General features: G+C 43.4%; 1 protein-coding gene across 6 annotated transcripts in view; it reads left to right on the top strand.

Annotated features, from left to right (window-relative positions):
• CNTNAP2 (contactin associated protein 2) overlaps positions 1-14866 on the top strand; it is a 1225886-nt gene that overhangs the window by 559026 nt on the left and 651994 nt on the right. For all 6 annotated transcript variants that reach the window (XR_012074163.1, XM_031674555.2, XM_072964285.1 and 3 more), the window contains one exon: positions 6752-6871. Coding sequence is in view for 5 of the 6 variants with exons in the window: in XM_031674555.2 (XP_031530415.2) it covers positions 6752-6871 (120 nt within the window). In the remaining variant the exon portion in view is untranslated. The remainder of the gene's footprint in view (positions 1-6751; positions 6872-14866) is intronic.

Here is a 14866-nt window from a genome sequence, read left to right as displayed (position 1 = left end):
ATCTGTCTCTGTGTCCACATTTCCTTCTTTTCATAAGGATACCAGTCCAGATGGATGGGGCCACCCTAATGAGCTCATCTCATCTTACCTTTATCACCTTTGGATACCTTATTTCTAAATAAGAGCACAACCACAGGTCCTGAGGGTTAGAACTTCGACATCTGTTGGGGGGAACACATTTCAACCCACAGCCGTGTCCTTCTTGAATGATTAGTGTTATGTGAAAATTGAAGCCATGACACAGAAGCAAGCTCTCTGTTCCCAGGGACCTTAATGTTGTAATTGCATATGTATCTGTGCCTCAGCTCTATCTTCCATGTCCCCTTACAGTCGTCTCCGGGTTGATACGAACTTTTCTGACCTGTTGTCCACACAGCTACCGGGAGATATTTCTTAAACACACAATCTGCCATTCTACTACCTTATTTTAAGCACTTTATCCTGTGGTTACAGGGTAAACACAAAGTCCTCAGCACGACAGTCAAGGCCTTTATTGCCCTAAATGGAAGATACTATTATACACTCAAGAGCTGTGAAAATTCCTTAAAGGGGAACTCTTAATAGATTTGATCACATAAAGTATTACACATTAAAACATACATATTCAAGGCGATAAGGCAAAACAAGGGAAGGCAAACATGACAGAGCACAGATTTTAGTCCTGATTTATATCTTAGCCAATTTAAGTCAGTAGAAAAATGCTGATAATAAATGAGCAAAAAGCATAACTGTCCACCCCACTAAAGATTTTTAAAAACTCTCCAATGTATATGTGAACATAAATTTTCCAACCAAAAATATGAATAAAATAATAATAAAAATTTTTGCCAAATAAGAAAAAATTTTTTTGCCAAATAAGAAAATATTTTCTTCTTCTCCCCCCTCCTCCTCCTCCCCCTCCTCCTCCTCCTTCTTTTTTCAATCAGTCTAACCAGTGCTTGTGAAGATGCATTAACAGGCAGAGTTGTGGTTTTTACAATCTTAAGACTCTAAAGCCGACCGTCAGAATTTAGAGCTCACTTCCTGGTGGCAGAGAGGGAAAGGGGGTAGCAAGCCTCTGGCAGCCACAGGCACAGCATGGCCGCTGCACATCCTGGGTTCTGACTGCTCACATTCATTTCCTGTGCCCTTGAAGGGGGTCTACACAAAGGTAGGAGGGAGGGGCCTGGCATTCCCAAAGAGAACGAGCTGCCGCCCCCCCAAATTTACTTCTGGAGCTCGGGAGACAGGAGATTCTATTTTTTTATTGTTTGCTACTTTTTCAAAATTAATCCAAAGTGTATAAATTCTTTTCATAATCAGAAATTACCCCATTTAAAAGAAAGAGGCATAAAACTCACATATATCCTAACAAAAATTCTCTCACTTGAATTTGGCAATCTGTATCAGTTTTATTCTATTTTTTCCTTTCATAGTTCAAACTCCTACAATAGTGTGGTCACCCCCCCATCACATTCCACCAACTAGTTCCTTTTCTAATAATTTGACTTCTACAAATACCACCACCCAATATATTTTAAAAGTCACCAAAATCTGCTCACTAAATGCATTACCATTTCCCCTCTCCATTTTCTGTTCCCATTTTCTGCAAGAATTCATGCTAGTGAGACTTGTCTTTCTCCTTGGAAGTAGTTGCTCCCTCTTTATACTCTGTCCTTACCCTAAACGTCCCTTAAATGATGCTTTATTTCCCAGCACATTAGGCCTGTTTCACATCTTTGCTCTTAAAACCTTTGCTTTCCTCTCCGCCAATGGGTTGGCATCTTTCTTTAATCAACAACACTGGGAGTACATTAGGTGCTTAATAAAATTTGCTCTTCACATAGCAGTCATGGCGTTTGTGTATAGCTGTGGTAGTTTTGTGTAGGTAGTAGTTGTGTCCATATCCTAAGCCATGGAGCCTGTGCAGATGCTACTTTATGCGGCAAAGAGACTTTATGATTAAGTGAAGACACTATCCCAGATTGTCTGGCTGGGCCTAGTGTAATCAGAGCTCCTTAAAATAGAGAAAGGTGACAAGGCAAACAGAGAATCAGAGTGAGGTACGAGAAAGACTCCGCCAGCCACAGCTGGCTTAGAAGATGAGGAAATAGGACAGTGAGCCAAGGAAGGCCGGTGGATTCTGGAAGCTGGGAAAGGCAACAAGTGGATTCTCCCTTAGAGGTTTCAGAAAGAATACATGCCTACACACACTTTGAATTTAGTTCAGTGAAACCCACTTCAAACTTCTGACCTCCAGAAATGATAAATGTGTGTTTTTTCAATCCACTAAGCATTTGGTTATTTGTTACAGCAGCTATATGAAACTAGTACAATAGTACTTTGTCATTTTCCATCGAACTTAATATGATGTCACACAGACAATTTGTTTATTCAGTGTTGAATATGAATATTGAATGAAAATGAATAAGATACTTAGAATTTGTCACTTTCTGGATTTTTACATGCAATGAAATTCAGTCTGATGTGTTCAATAGTAACATTTCTGAACATGGAGAATAATATGAGACCTCTTATTTGGGATTAGGAGGTGCAACAGAAATTACTTTTCCAATAAATCAATGGACTTGATCCGTCTATTTATTTTGCCATCAGCCCAGTTACCTTTCTGTTCTCCAACAGTCTACTAGAAAAGCTTGATTATTGACGATGGCTCAGGTCCTTCTCTTTCTTCGGTGGCCACAGCCCTTGTGCCTTTGCCTTGTCATCTCCCCGGGCTTGACATGCAAAAACTGTGCAACCAGCTAGGGCTCCACTGGGCGCAGAGTTCACTGGCCGAGGCCTGCAGGCTGAATACTGTGGTTAGCGCCTTCTGTGCATTAAGATTCCCATACGCTCAGTGCCTTTCAGTTTACAAAGTGTGTGATTTCATTCATCTTCACAGTAACTTGGTGTAGGAGGTATTATTGCCTTCATTTTACAGTTAGGGAAATTAAAAGCTAAGGAGAGTTTCCAGGTAGCGAATGACAGAAAGGAGATTGAACAACAATCTCTTTAATTCCTGATTCAGTTATAAAACTCATGCAGTTCTACTATATCACAGCTGTCCCTGCCATTTTACCTCAGGGCCATTACGCCGATACTCCAGATACGTGTTCTGCAAGCGCGTTTTTAATGACAGCGTACCATATGCACATTATAAAGTAATGTGGGAAACAGAACGGTACGGAGTTCTAAATCATTGGTAATCTTACTACTCACAGTAAGATTACTTTTATTCTGTTACTGTTTGGGTATATTTCTTTCCAAATATCTTTTCTGTGCATTCATCCAAATATATTTCTTTTGACATGTATTTTTATTTAGACTTTTGTATCCCATTCCATTTTTATTGTTTTGAGTAAAGTGAGGGGTCATCGTAGCCTTATTTAATTTAAAATTGTACTATATTGCCTTTCAGTGACCCAGTTTTCCTATTTATATTAAAATATAAATAAAGAATTAGTCCACCCTTCGTGAATTAAGCATTTTGGGGGGGATTAGAGCTGCGCTTCCCAGTGCAGTTGGGACCCGCAGCAGCAGCGTCACTCGGGAGCTTGTTAGAACAGCAGGTTCTCCACTGGGTCAGTCTCTGGGGTGAAGCCCAGGGACCCCCGTCTTAACAAGCTCTGCAGGTGATTTTCACCCATGATAAAGTTCAGACTGAAGCTCTGGTTTTCCACGTGTGCTGATGAGGGAAAAGCAGCTAGTAAACCTGCTGTGTGCTGGGCAGAGTAATTGTCACCCTTGAAGCAAAAGAAATAGCTTCTTGCTTGCCCAAATGTCCCTCCTCCGCATGCTTTCAACATCTTCTCTTAGGCAGTTACTTGGGATAAGGTCTCAGGCCCTCTGAAATCCCTGTGTGCTTAGAAATGCAGTAGTTACCTCCACTTCTCATCATCCAGTCACACTCTCATATGCATATGAGCCAACCCATCAGAATCAGAGCAGGACGAAGGGGAGGTGCATTTCAAGTCTCACCTACAGCTTTCCTTAAACATCTAGCATGTTAGATGAATACAGAGTAGAAAGGCAGGATACGTTTTCCAGACTCTTCCCGCAAGATAATTAACAATCTTGTTAGGAAATACAGCGTTCATATATGGAATTTAACAACAGTCAATCAAATCCTAAAGTGACAGTAAGCAAGCATTACAGTGCGTGAGATGAGCAGTGTGTGCCCTGGACTGTACCGCAGGCAGGACGTGTTGATTAGGGAAGGGCTCCCTAAGAAAGGGGGAGTGTCAGTGGGACCTAACTAAGAAGTTATATTACAATGAACAGTCCATCTAATTAATTACTGTACGTACAATACTTATTCTCCAGACAAAGCTGAATGAGACTGGGTATCTGTTATATAAACAGGACTTTGTGGAGTCAGAATTTAAACCCAAATCTTTTGACTGAGAGCCCTGTTTGTTACCACCTCTGCCTTAAAATTTACCTCTGACTGAGACGTTCTGTAAATTAAGAGACCTGTAGAACACCACGGATAAAGGCAACCCCAGGATGGGTGAGCGTGAGTTAAGCAAGTTTCTGTGTCCAGTTCACCTGAGCAGAGAGCAAGGTCTACACTGGGAAGTTGCAAAGACCAAAGGAGACCTGCCAGGCTGTGGAGGGTCTGCGTGCATGCGTGATGGTCTGGCATGTGCTATCATAGGCGCTGAAGAACCACTGCACAGTTTTTAACGCAGTGAAAGCAATGTTTTATGACTAGACTATCTTTGGATTAAAAAAGCATAATTTGGTGGGAAATGAAGGCATATTTGGGTAGAACAATCAATTAATAGTGTGATTGTTGTAAACCATACCAGATGATAAGGAAAATGACTGGGGTGTTGGCAAGAGGGAAAGAGAATGATTATTAGATATTGGAAAAGAAAGGTGAAGGTTTTTTAATGGCAGATTGGCCAAAGAGACTAATTGGAAACCTAGGAATTGGAACCTGCAGTTCTGGATGATTGAGCTTTTCACAAAAGTTGCAATAATCTGGAGAAGGATTGTCAAAAATTAATAAGGCAGTTTTTTTTTTTTTCCTGGAGATTGTGAGTGTAAGTCATTCTTTACTCTTTTTTTTCCTGACTACTTCACCCACCTGGGCTCCCTGTCCTGATGATTCTTAAAAGCATGTGAATCAGTCCTGTCTCATATTGCTTTATCCTTCCTTGTAATCTTACATAGTGCTGGTCATTCCTTCACCAGGCCATGGCAGGTGCCGCATAAATGCTGTTCCCTTCTGAGTCCCTTCCCTGAAATCTATGGTTTTGCTACAAGGAACTTTCTTTCCAAAACCTACCTCAATTATGGCATCTTTCTGCTTAAAGTTTAAAAATACTTCTTCACAATCTTTTATTGCATTACTTACTTTACTTGGTATGGCATTCAAAATTAGTCACCATAGTTTATTATCCCAATAAGACAACTGAGAGATAAGTCATTACACTGGACAAAAGGTATGTGGGCTCTGCTTAACTTTCTAGCCACAGCCTCTTCCAACAGCACTTCATGCCTGAGCAGTGCCCAAGTCCTGAGCGAGCAGTCCATGTGCCAGAGGTCCCTGATCTGTGTGGTTCACAGCTGTTGGTATTGCCTCCTCCGCTGCTTCACACATCACTGTGTGCTCGGTAACTCGGAAGGAAGGAAGGAAGCCTTAAGTAAATCAAAGCACTTTAGAATTATTTTAGTTTAGTGTGTTCTGTTTGTTGAAATGACATAGAATTTAAGGTCTAGCCCCCTTGGACAGAGGAATGCATGGAGAACCAAAGGGAGGCACAGAGCATATGGTAGAGAAAAGCAGAAAAGGGAGGTCCTGGAATCAGACCGCCTTCTGAGTAACTTAGCGAAGTAGGTGCTAGGAGTCTGAGTTCAAGTGCGCTTTGCCAAAAGTCTCCCCTTATCAGACAGATAGATTTTTTTTACCAGAAATAGTCCTTAGTTTTGTAAAGAGATCTGTCAAATTCATCATAAATGTCAGTGTAAAGCTGTTAAAAAAAAAGTTTCACAGTAGTGTTTTACAAGTTCCAGCTACAAAGAAGATACGTAAATGTGCATTTTGCACTTCTGAAAACAGGTGCAGTCTCTGTGAGAAAAGAAAATGAGTCAGGGGCATGGGAACAAAAAGGGAAACAATGGACAAGGACCTACAATTTAATTACAGAAACGTCAGCTTTCTACAAAACGACATTCGATGTAATTAAAGCACCTGTAACAAAGTGAAGCAGAGACATTTCTTCCTTTTCTCCTGAAATAAAGGAAAATCAGAAACCACATGCTATTTGTGGAAAATTTATACTATATGCAAAAAAGTGTCTGTATGTGTGTGTGTGTGTTTGAGAGAATGAGAGAGATTTTCTCTGATCTCTTAGTAGCCCAGTAGTGCAGATAATATTCATAATAAATTTTCGGAATAAAATCCCTTGCTGTAAGGAGATGATATCTGTAAGTAAGTGTGGATTAAATATTTTTCAATGATCACGAGGCCCAGTGGAACAAACATGACATGTATTTAATGATGTATTGATTGTTTAGGCACTTCCCCAACCATAAAGCCACAGCGGGAACCCACTATCTCTGTCTGTTACACCAGAAGCAGTGCTTGTAGACTAAGCATTGAATGATGAGTTTAAACGTAGAGGAGAGAGCGGCACCCTCTGTCAGGAGGCTGTGCTCCTCCCGCGCGGTGGTCCGCCCGCCTCCGGTCTGTTACTGGGCGCTTACCTGGGGAGCCGCTTTTGTTTTGGGTGCCGTGCTCACGCAGGCTCTTTCCTTCCAGCCATCTACGAGCCTTCCTGTGAAGCGTACAAACACCTCGGCCAGACGTCCAACTACTACTGGATAGATCCCGATGGCAGCGGACCTCTGGGGCCTCTGAAAGTTTACTGCAACATGACAGGTAACTCCGGCATCTGTATGTTTCCTGAAGGTTGCTTTTCTGTGTGCTGCGGGTAAGCAGCACCACCGAAGTTTGTTTCTTCCGCGCCGTGTTCTTACCGCAACAGGCAAGACGCTAAACGTGGCTGGATCTGGTAGGCTAAACGGTGAAATGAATTTCTAAAGCCGTAAGACCGTCTGACACTGGGTTTTTTTAAAAAACCTGCCTTCTGATTTGAATAGTTAATAATTAGCATTGAAAAAAAAAATCAGTATGCAGTGGAAAAACTAGAACGGGAAATTGCAAGGCTGAAGTCCCCAGAAAGATCCAGACCATGAAGCAGCCTCTGCAAGAACCAGGCTGAGGAGGGCTAGCGGCCCCCGCCCCGCGACTGTCCACACTGCCGTGTGAGAGGAGACCTGGGGGCCACTCCAGACCAGTTATAGAAGGAGCCGTTCTGGACACCGAAATTCCTTTCTGGCACCAGCAAAACTTGGCTGCTGCTTTTATGAGATTTATCTAGGGAAGAGAGCCTAGTTTCCCTTCACTTCCATGTTAAATTTCAGAGCCATGAAATAAGATTGGGGTTCTTGTAAATTCCCGCAGTGGTGCGTAGGGTGCACAGATCCCTAAGATAGGAGCTGATTATCCATCAGACACGTGGTAATGTCTTACCCTCCAAAACCCTGGGGAAGCCTGGGCGGCGAGCACGATTTCCTGGTTCCAGGAGAGGATCAGCATTTGATGTGAACTCCTGAGGCATATGATGTTGAGGATAACGATTATATGATGCCCGGTTGATGAGTGCAGCATGGACCATTTACCATGTGTTGGGTACCACAGTAACTTCTCCACTCAGACACCCTGGGTCTGTATTCTGACTCCATTCATCACCAGATGCATAATCTTGGGCACCGTGTTAACTTTATTGAACTATATAAGCCTCGGTATGTTTTTTCTGTAAAATGGATTAACAGTGATATCTCCCTCACAGCATTATTGTAGGAATGAAGTAAGATAATCTAAGTATGGTTCTTAGCATATTTCCTGACACACAGTAAGCTTTCAGGAAAGGCTCTCAGGAGTGAGGTGTTATTATTTCTTCAAAGAATTAGAGAGTTAAGTTCCTTGCTTACATTTTTCAGGCAAAATTCAAATTCAGATGTTTGAGGCCAGTGGTTCTTCAGACCAGCTATGCTTCAAAACATTTCTGGAGTTTTGTTTCTCTTTCCTTCTTTCTTTCTTTCTTTCTTTCTTTCTTTCTTTCTTTCTTTCTTTCTTTCTTTCTTCCTTCCTTCCTTCCTTCCTTCCTTCCTTCCTTCCTTCCTTCCTTCCTTTCTTTCTTTCTTTCTTTCTTTCTTTCTTTCTTTCTTTCTTTCTTTCCTTCCTTCCTTCCTTCCTTCCTTCCTTCCTTCCTTCCTTTTCTTCCTTCCTTCCTTCCTTCCTTCCTTCCTTCCTTCCTTCCTTCCTTCCTTCCTTCCTTCCTTCTTTTCTTCCCTTCCCTTCCTCTTCTCTTCTCTTCTCCTTTCTTTTCTTTTCTTTTCTTCTCCTTTCTTTTCTTTTCTTTTCTTTTCTTTTCTTTCCCATACAAACGTACTGCCTCCATCCCTGGAGACTGATTCAGCAGATGTGAAGAGGAAACAGGATTGTGCATCTAGAACTAAGCCCTAAGCAGTGCTGCAGACAGGCTCTCCGTGGTAGCAGGAAGCCAGCGCTGAGCGAAGGGAGGATGGTGAGGGCACGAGTGTGGTGTGGAGGGGGTGTCGAGGAGACGGTAACGCGGGAGCTGTTGCCCCCGCGGACGTCCTCCCGCGTCGGGGCCCTAAGTGTGCCCCGGAGGAAGAGCGCACGCCCCAGCGAGCTCCACCTAAGCGTCCCCTGACTGCTGGGCTTGCAGGCGCGCTCAGACTCTTTCTTCTTCACCTGCGTTTTCATCGTTCTTGAACTAAAGCGTGACCCAGGAGAACTTGATTTCATCTATAAGATTTTGATTTTGGTTTCTCCTAATTTATATACAACAATTAAAGCCAACTGTTAACTTTAGCGATGTCCCAACTGGTCCCCGTTGGTTTGCAAACTTGGACGTTCCCCAGGTGAGCTCTGAAACTGGCCCCCTCGGCAGAGGGCACAGGGAGGCTGGAGAAAGAGGCAGACACCCCAGATGGTAGGTGGCAGTATCAACAGGCAAGGGAACTCACTGACAAGGCTTGTCTGGGCGCCCACGGGTAAGGCGGTCTCTGCACCCGCCCCTCAACCCCCCAGAACCTTGAAAGTTTACACAGAGGACTTAGCAGGGTTCAGTCATGTGTTCAGTCCAGGTGCTCTCAACACCTTCTTCTCTCAAGGCCTCACCCTTAAATTGGCTGCTTGTATGGGAATAGTAGGTGGGACATACATTCCAAAGACAGGGGAGGGGTGAGGAGTCTCTGACGGCCAGGGGTCAGCTCCAGGGGTAACTGGCAGTCACGTCCTCTCCGTGACCTCCTCCCACAGTCCCTTCAACTCCTTTATTTTCCTGCTGCCCCTGTCAGCAGGCTGCTGGATAAATGCTTTGAACAGACCGCTGTGATCATGGGACCACCCCGCTCTACACCAGCTGCTGAAGGATGGGAAAGGGCCTCAACTTAGCATTCGGCTCCTTTCACACTTAATACAAACTTACTAGCACTGCCCTTTTCCCACCCTGCTTTCTTCTAGCCACCCCATGCTCCAGAGTAGAGTCCCCATCATTCCAAATTCAGTTTGCCTTGTTTTACACTAAATTTCATGCCATCCTCCCTATGTACAGTACCCTGAACCTGTCTATCAAATACTCTCTCTCAAGAGTTTTCTTGAATCCTAAACTCCTCCATGAGCTCTTCCTCATCTTCACTATACCTTCACCACCAACCAACCATTTCAAACTCTAACATCCATCAAACCCTTCCCTCTTATCCCCTCATGGAGTTGTGGGGCCTTCCCACTTGTGTGTCACATAGCATATCTCCCTTGCATTTCAGTTATTTGTCTAAGTGCCTTGTATGGGTTTCTCAGGGCTAGCATACCTAAGCACCATAAACAGGGTGACTTAGAACAGGAGAACTGTATTCTCTCACTGTTCTGGAGGCCAGACGTCTGAAATCAAGGTGCTGTCAGGGCCAGTCTCCCCCTCTAGGCTCTGGGGAAGAGTGGTGGTTGTTGACAATCTAATGTTCCCTGGACTGTTGATGCACTGATCCAGTCTCTGACTCCTTCATTGTCTATCGTGGCTCCTTGTGTGTCTCCTCTGTCTTCACGGGGACTTCTTGTAAGGACACCGGTCATTGGATTTAGAGCCCATTCTCATCCAGTACGACCTCACCTTAACTAATTATACCTGTGAAGGCCCTGTTTTCAAACAAGATCACATTCTGAGGTTCCAGGTAGACATGAATTTTGGGGGGTCATATTCAACCCAGAGCATCCCTTATCTCCCCCAATTCAATTGTAAACTTCTCAAGATAGCTTACATTTTACTATCTATAGATATCTCAAAACTAAACACTCTGTCATTTGACGTAGTATTTTAAAATCTTGATTCTGTCATTCCTGGCGTTATGGGTTGAATTGTGTCCCCGGTAAAACAATGTTGAAATCCTGCCACCCAGAAACTCAAGAATGTGACTTTATTTGGAAATCGGATCATTGCAGACGTCACTAGATAATGTGAGATGAGATCTCACTGAAGTAAAGTCCTTAGTCTAAGGTGGCCGCCATCCTTGAAGGAGAGGGAAGTCTGGACACAGACACTCACATAGCGGAGCCTGCCATGTGAAGAGAGAGGCAGAAATCGGAGTTATGCTGCCAAAAACCAAGGAACCCAGGATTGCTGGCCGTACTCTGGAAGCTCAGAGGCAAGCATGGAACAGAGTGTCCCTCAGAGCCCTCAGAAGGAAGCAGTCCTGATCTGGGGCTTTCAGCCTCCAGAACCATGATGGAGATACTCCCTGTTGCTTTAAGCCAGCTAGTTTGTGGTCCTTTGTCACGGTAGCCTGAGTAAGTGAATTCACATGTTACTGTCTGCTCTTCTCGCGTTACAAGGGGTGCCACCCGGAAATGTGTCAACTTGGAGACCTCGCATTCTAAAAGTGGAGTAGACATATTTCCCCGTATTTCTTCAACTAAGTATAACTAAGAACTCTAGATACTGTAAGTAAAAACAAACATAACGTTCTAAAAGGCAGAAAACAGAAGGCAGGCCAGCTAGCGACCTTAGGGTCCAGGGAGAAACACTGTGTTGAGTTCCCTGTTTATTTTTTCTTGCCTCATACATCCTAGACGCAGATCTGGAGAGCTGGCAACCCGGAAATGCCAGTGTGTGCAGACAGACAAGGCCTGCTCTCCTCAGCCAAAGACCGGGAACAGGGCAGCCTGATGAGACAGGGACGCTGTAGACAGTAAACACTCTACTGCAGCCAAATACCACAGGAGAAACAATGTCCTGTTTTCACCCGCGCCAGTGAAGGCAGGTGCGGAGTCCGGACCTCTAGGCTTGAGAAGCTGTGATGACGTGCTTCAGCAGCGCCTCTGTGGAGGCGTCAGCGAATCCCAGGCAGAGAGCCAAGACTTTCAATCCCACCATCCAGTGACCCCCTCCCCAGACAGTAACGGTGCAGACCACATTGGGAGCCTGGACATCCACCCCCACCTGGCAATTAGAAGGTGCCCCCCCAGAGGAAGCCAAGGCAATTCAGGACTGTCACCACTGCCCAGTGGTGTTGAGGCTGCTCCCATGGCGCTGTCAGTGTAGACTATGTGGGTGCCCAGTGCTCCCACCCTAGCCCAGCCCAGTCTCTCCCCTTGGGTGTCAAGGAAAGCCACATGGGGAGCCTAGACTTCTGCCTGTACCTAGTGGTAATGAGACAGCACCATCCTTTCCTCTGCTCAAGAAAAAGCCAATTAAAACATGTTTTCGTAATTTCCAGAGTGTCGTTACATAATACGAAAATGTCTAGGTTTCAAGCAAAAATCACTCATCATAGCAAGAAATAGGAAGCTCTCACGTAAAAAGAAAGAAAATGATGAATAGAAGCCAACACTGAGACAGCAGAGGTGTTAGAGTTACCTGACAATTATTTTGAAGCAGCCGTAATAAAAATGCTACAAGGAGCAATTTTGAATATGCATGAAACAAATAAAAATATAAAAAGCCTCAGCAAAGAAAAACATATTAAGCAATTGGAAATTTTATAGTGGAAAAATATACCAGAATAAAAAGCTCAGTGGATGGCATCGACAACAGAATGGAAGGGATAGCCACTCTGGGAAACACTGGTAATTTCTTCAAAAGCTAAACATGCAACTACCATATGACATTGCAGTTTTACTCCTGGGCATTTATCCCAGAGAAGTTAAGACTTGTGTTCACCCAGAAACCAGCATGCAAATGATCCGAGCAGCCTTGCTGATAAGAGCCCCAAACTGGAAACCCATTGTCCTTCCACAGGTGAGTGGTTAGACAAACTGGGTTCATTGATGCCATGGAATACTGCTTAGCAGGAAAAGGAACAAACTCATGGATGCAATGCGAAAGTGTGGATAAATCCCCAGAGAGTGCAGCTGAGTGGGGAGAAAAAAATCCAATTTCAAAAGATTAGATTCCGTATGATTTCATTTATGTAGCATTCTGGAAATGCCAAATTTGGTGAAAACGGTAGACAGATTAATGGTCACCAGGGGTTAAGGAAGGGTGGGGTGGGAGTGAAGTGAGTGTGGCTGTTTAAAGGGAAATATGAGGAATTCCTTTGGTGATGGAAATATTCAGTGTCTTAACTGTACCCACGTCAACATCCTGGTTATGATACAGTACTGTAGTTTTCCAAGGTGGAGCCATTGGTGGAAGTGAAGTAAAGGGCACATGGATTCTCTCTGTATTATTTCTTAAACTGCATATACAATCTACATTATCTCAAAGAAAAAATTAATTTAAAAAGTAATACACACGAAACCCCCCAAAATGGTAATTTCTTCATAGTCTTTATTTTTACACAAAGAATAGAGTATTGAAGCAAACCTCTAGGATTCTTTTTCACTTTTTTTTCTTTAATTTACTATGTGCCAGGAACTGTGCCTGGTGGGAGTGAATGGATACAGTAAATGCCTTCATGGTGTTCATAATTAGTAATAAAAACTGGCACTAAAAAGGCAAACTAAAATAAATGATTTTTCTATAGAGAAAAATAATGGAATTGTGAGGAGTGACTTATTTTGGATAGACGATTTTTTAAAAGACCTCCCTACGAAGCAACACTTTAGCCCAAATCTAGCGTATGAAAGGGGACAAGGCACTTAAAAAGGGGAGGAAGGGAAATGAGCCTGTAAATTTACACCCCAAGGCATGAAAGAGACCATGTCCTTCCAAGAAACTGAAACCCCAAGTGACTGAAGTATATGGAGCCTAAAGAAGGGACCCAAACTGAAGTGGAAAGATGGGCAGAGGCCAGAGCAGACCAGGCAGGAAGGGCGGTAGTGCGGGGAAAACATCTGGACTTTATTTTATTTTCAGTCATTTTTCAGTGTAGCAGCTGGGAACCATGGGAAGGTTTTAAGCAGGAGAATGAGTGGGTCTTGATTAAAACGACCACTTGGAGTACCGTGAGTGACAGAGTAAAGGCACTGGGACCAGTTCTGAAGGGGATGCTTCCTTGGACCAGGGAAGTGATGGTTTAAGTGATGAAGAGGAGGTGTATTTTGGTGGTAGTATTGACAGGATTGGTGATGGATGGGATAAAGAAGGTTAAATATAGTTATCAGGAATAACTCCCAAATATGTAGATTAAATGACGGGGTGAATTATAGTGCCATTTGAGAGATGTGGAAAATTATAGGAAGAACAGCTTTGGAGGAATTTCAAGAATTCAGTTTTGACCTATTTAAATATGAAGTACTATATACCATCTCAATTAAGATGGAAGTTTTGCAGTTGGATAAACCCCCAAAGGATGTTTGGGTTAGAGATATAAATGTGTTAATTGTTAGCATATGAATATATGAAAAATGATAATATCACTTAGGGGATGATGTAAACTGGGAAAAGGCATCTCAGGAGTGAGATCGTAGGAAATCAACAGATAACAGATGAGGTTTCTGGTGATGAAATATTCTGTGTGTAGGAGAAAGTAATTGCAAGTGGAGGAAAGTGTCTAAGAGTATTTGGGGGACAAATGAGTCACCCATGTGGATGTTGAAGTGACTGCTTGAATCCTAAAGAAAGATAAAAAGATTTAGAGGATGAAGAGTGATTTTGAATCAATGCAAACATGTATAATGAATGAGCAGAGCCCTGCAGGGGGCCTTCCCGGGGACAGATCCCCTCCACCCCTGTGTGTGTTAAAAAACACACAACACACTTTAGCCTTCTAGGCCTTCCTCAAGTTCCAAAGAGCAAGTTTAATCAAAAAAGTGAAAAAATGCAGAAACAAAGAGAACAGTTAAGCAAGACAAAATAATAATAGTTTAGTCATAAAACAAAGTCAAGGACTTTTAGCTCCTCCTCAAGGGTTATAGATAATACCCTGAGCCAGATCCTTGAGTTGTTCTGCAGGTACTGAAACCCCCACCACGTGGAAGGAGTTAACTATATGCTGACCACCATGCATGGAGACCCCAGACCGGTTGGAACCAGAAGGTTGATGATTGAGATTCCAGAAACCTCACCCGTTACCTCACCATCAACCCCTCAGAGACTTGTGAGCGAGCTGACCAGGAACCCTGCAGCACAGACCCCTAAAGTGGCCTTTAAAAACCCTTCCCTGAAAGCCGTCGAAGAGCTTGGGTCTTTTGACCACGTGCTGCCCGTTCTCCTTTCTTGGCACCTTGCAGTAAACGCTGTATTTGCTTCGCCACAACCCAATGTCAGTAAACTGGCTTTGCTACACATGGGGTAAGCGGACTCAAGTTTGGTTCAGTAACAAAAATAAAGCAACTTATAAAATGCTTTGTACGGGATGCAGAGCAGTTGAAACTTGGTCCTGAGGGAAACACAAGCACTTGATGGCA

The sequence above is a fragment of the Vicugna pacos genome, chromosome 7 (assembly GCF_048564905.1).
Source record: "Vicugna pacos chromosome 7, VicPac4, whole genome shotgun sequence".
Classification (NCBI taxonomy): Eukaryota; Metazoa; Chordata; class Mammalia; order Artiodactyla; family Camelidae; genus Vicugna; species Vicugna pacos.
Note: the sequence above shows the minus strand (reverse complement) of the source record. Positions and strands in the feature narration are given on the sequence as shown.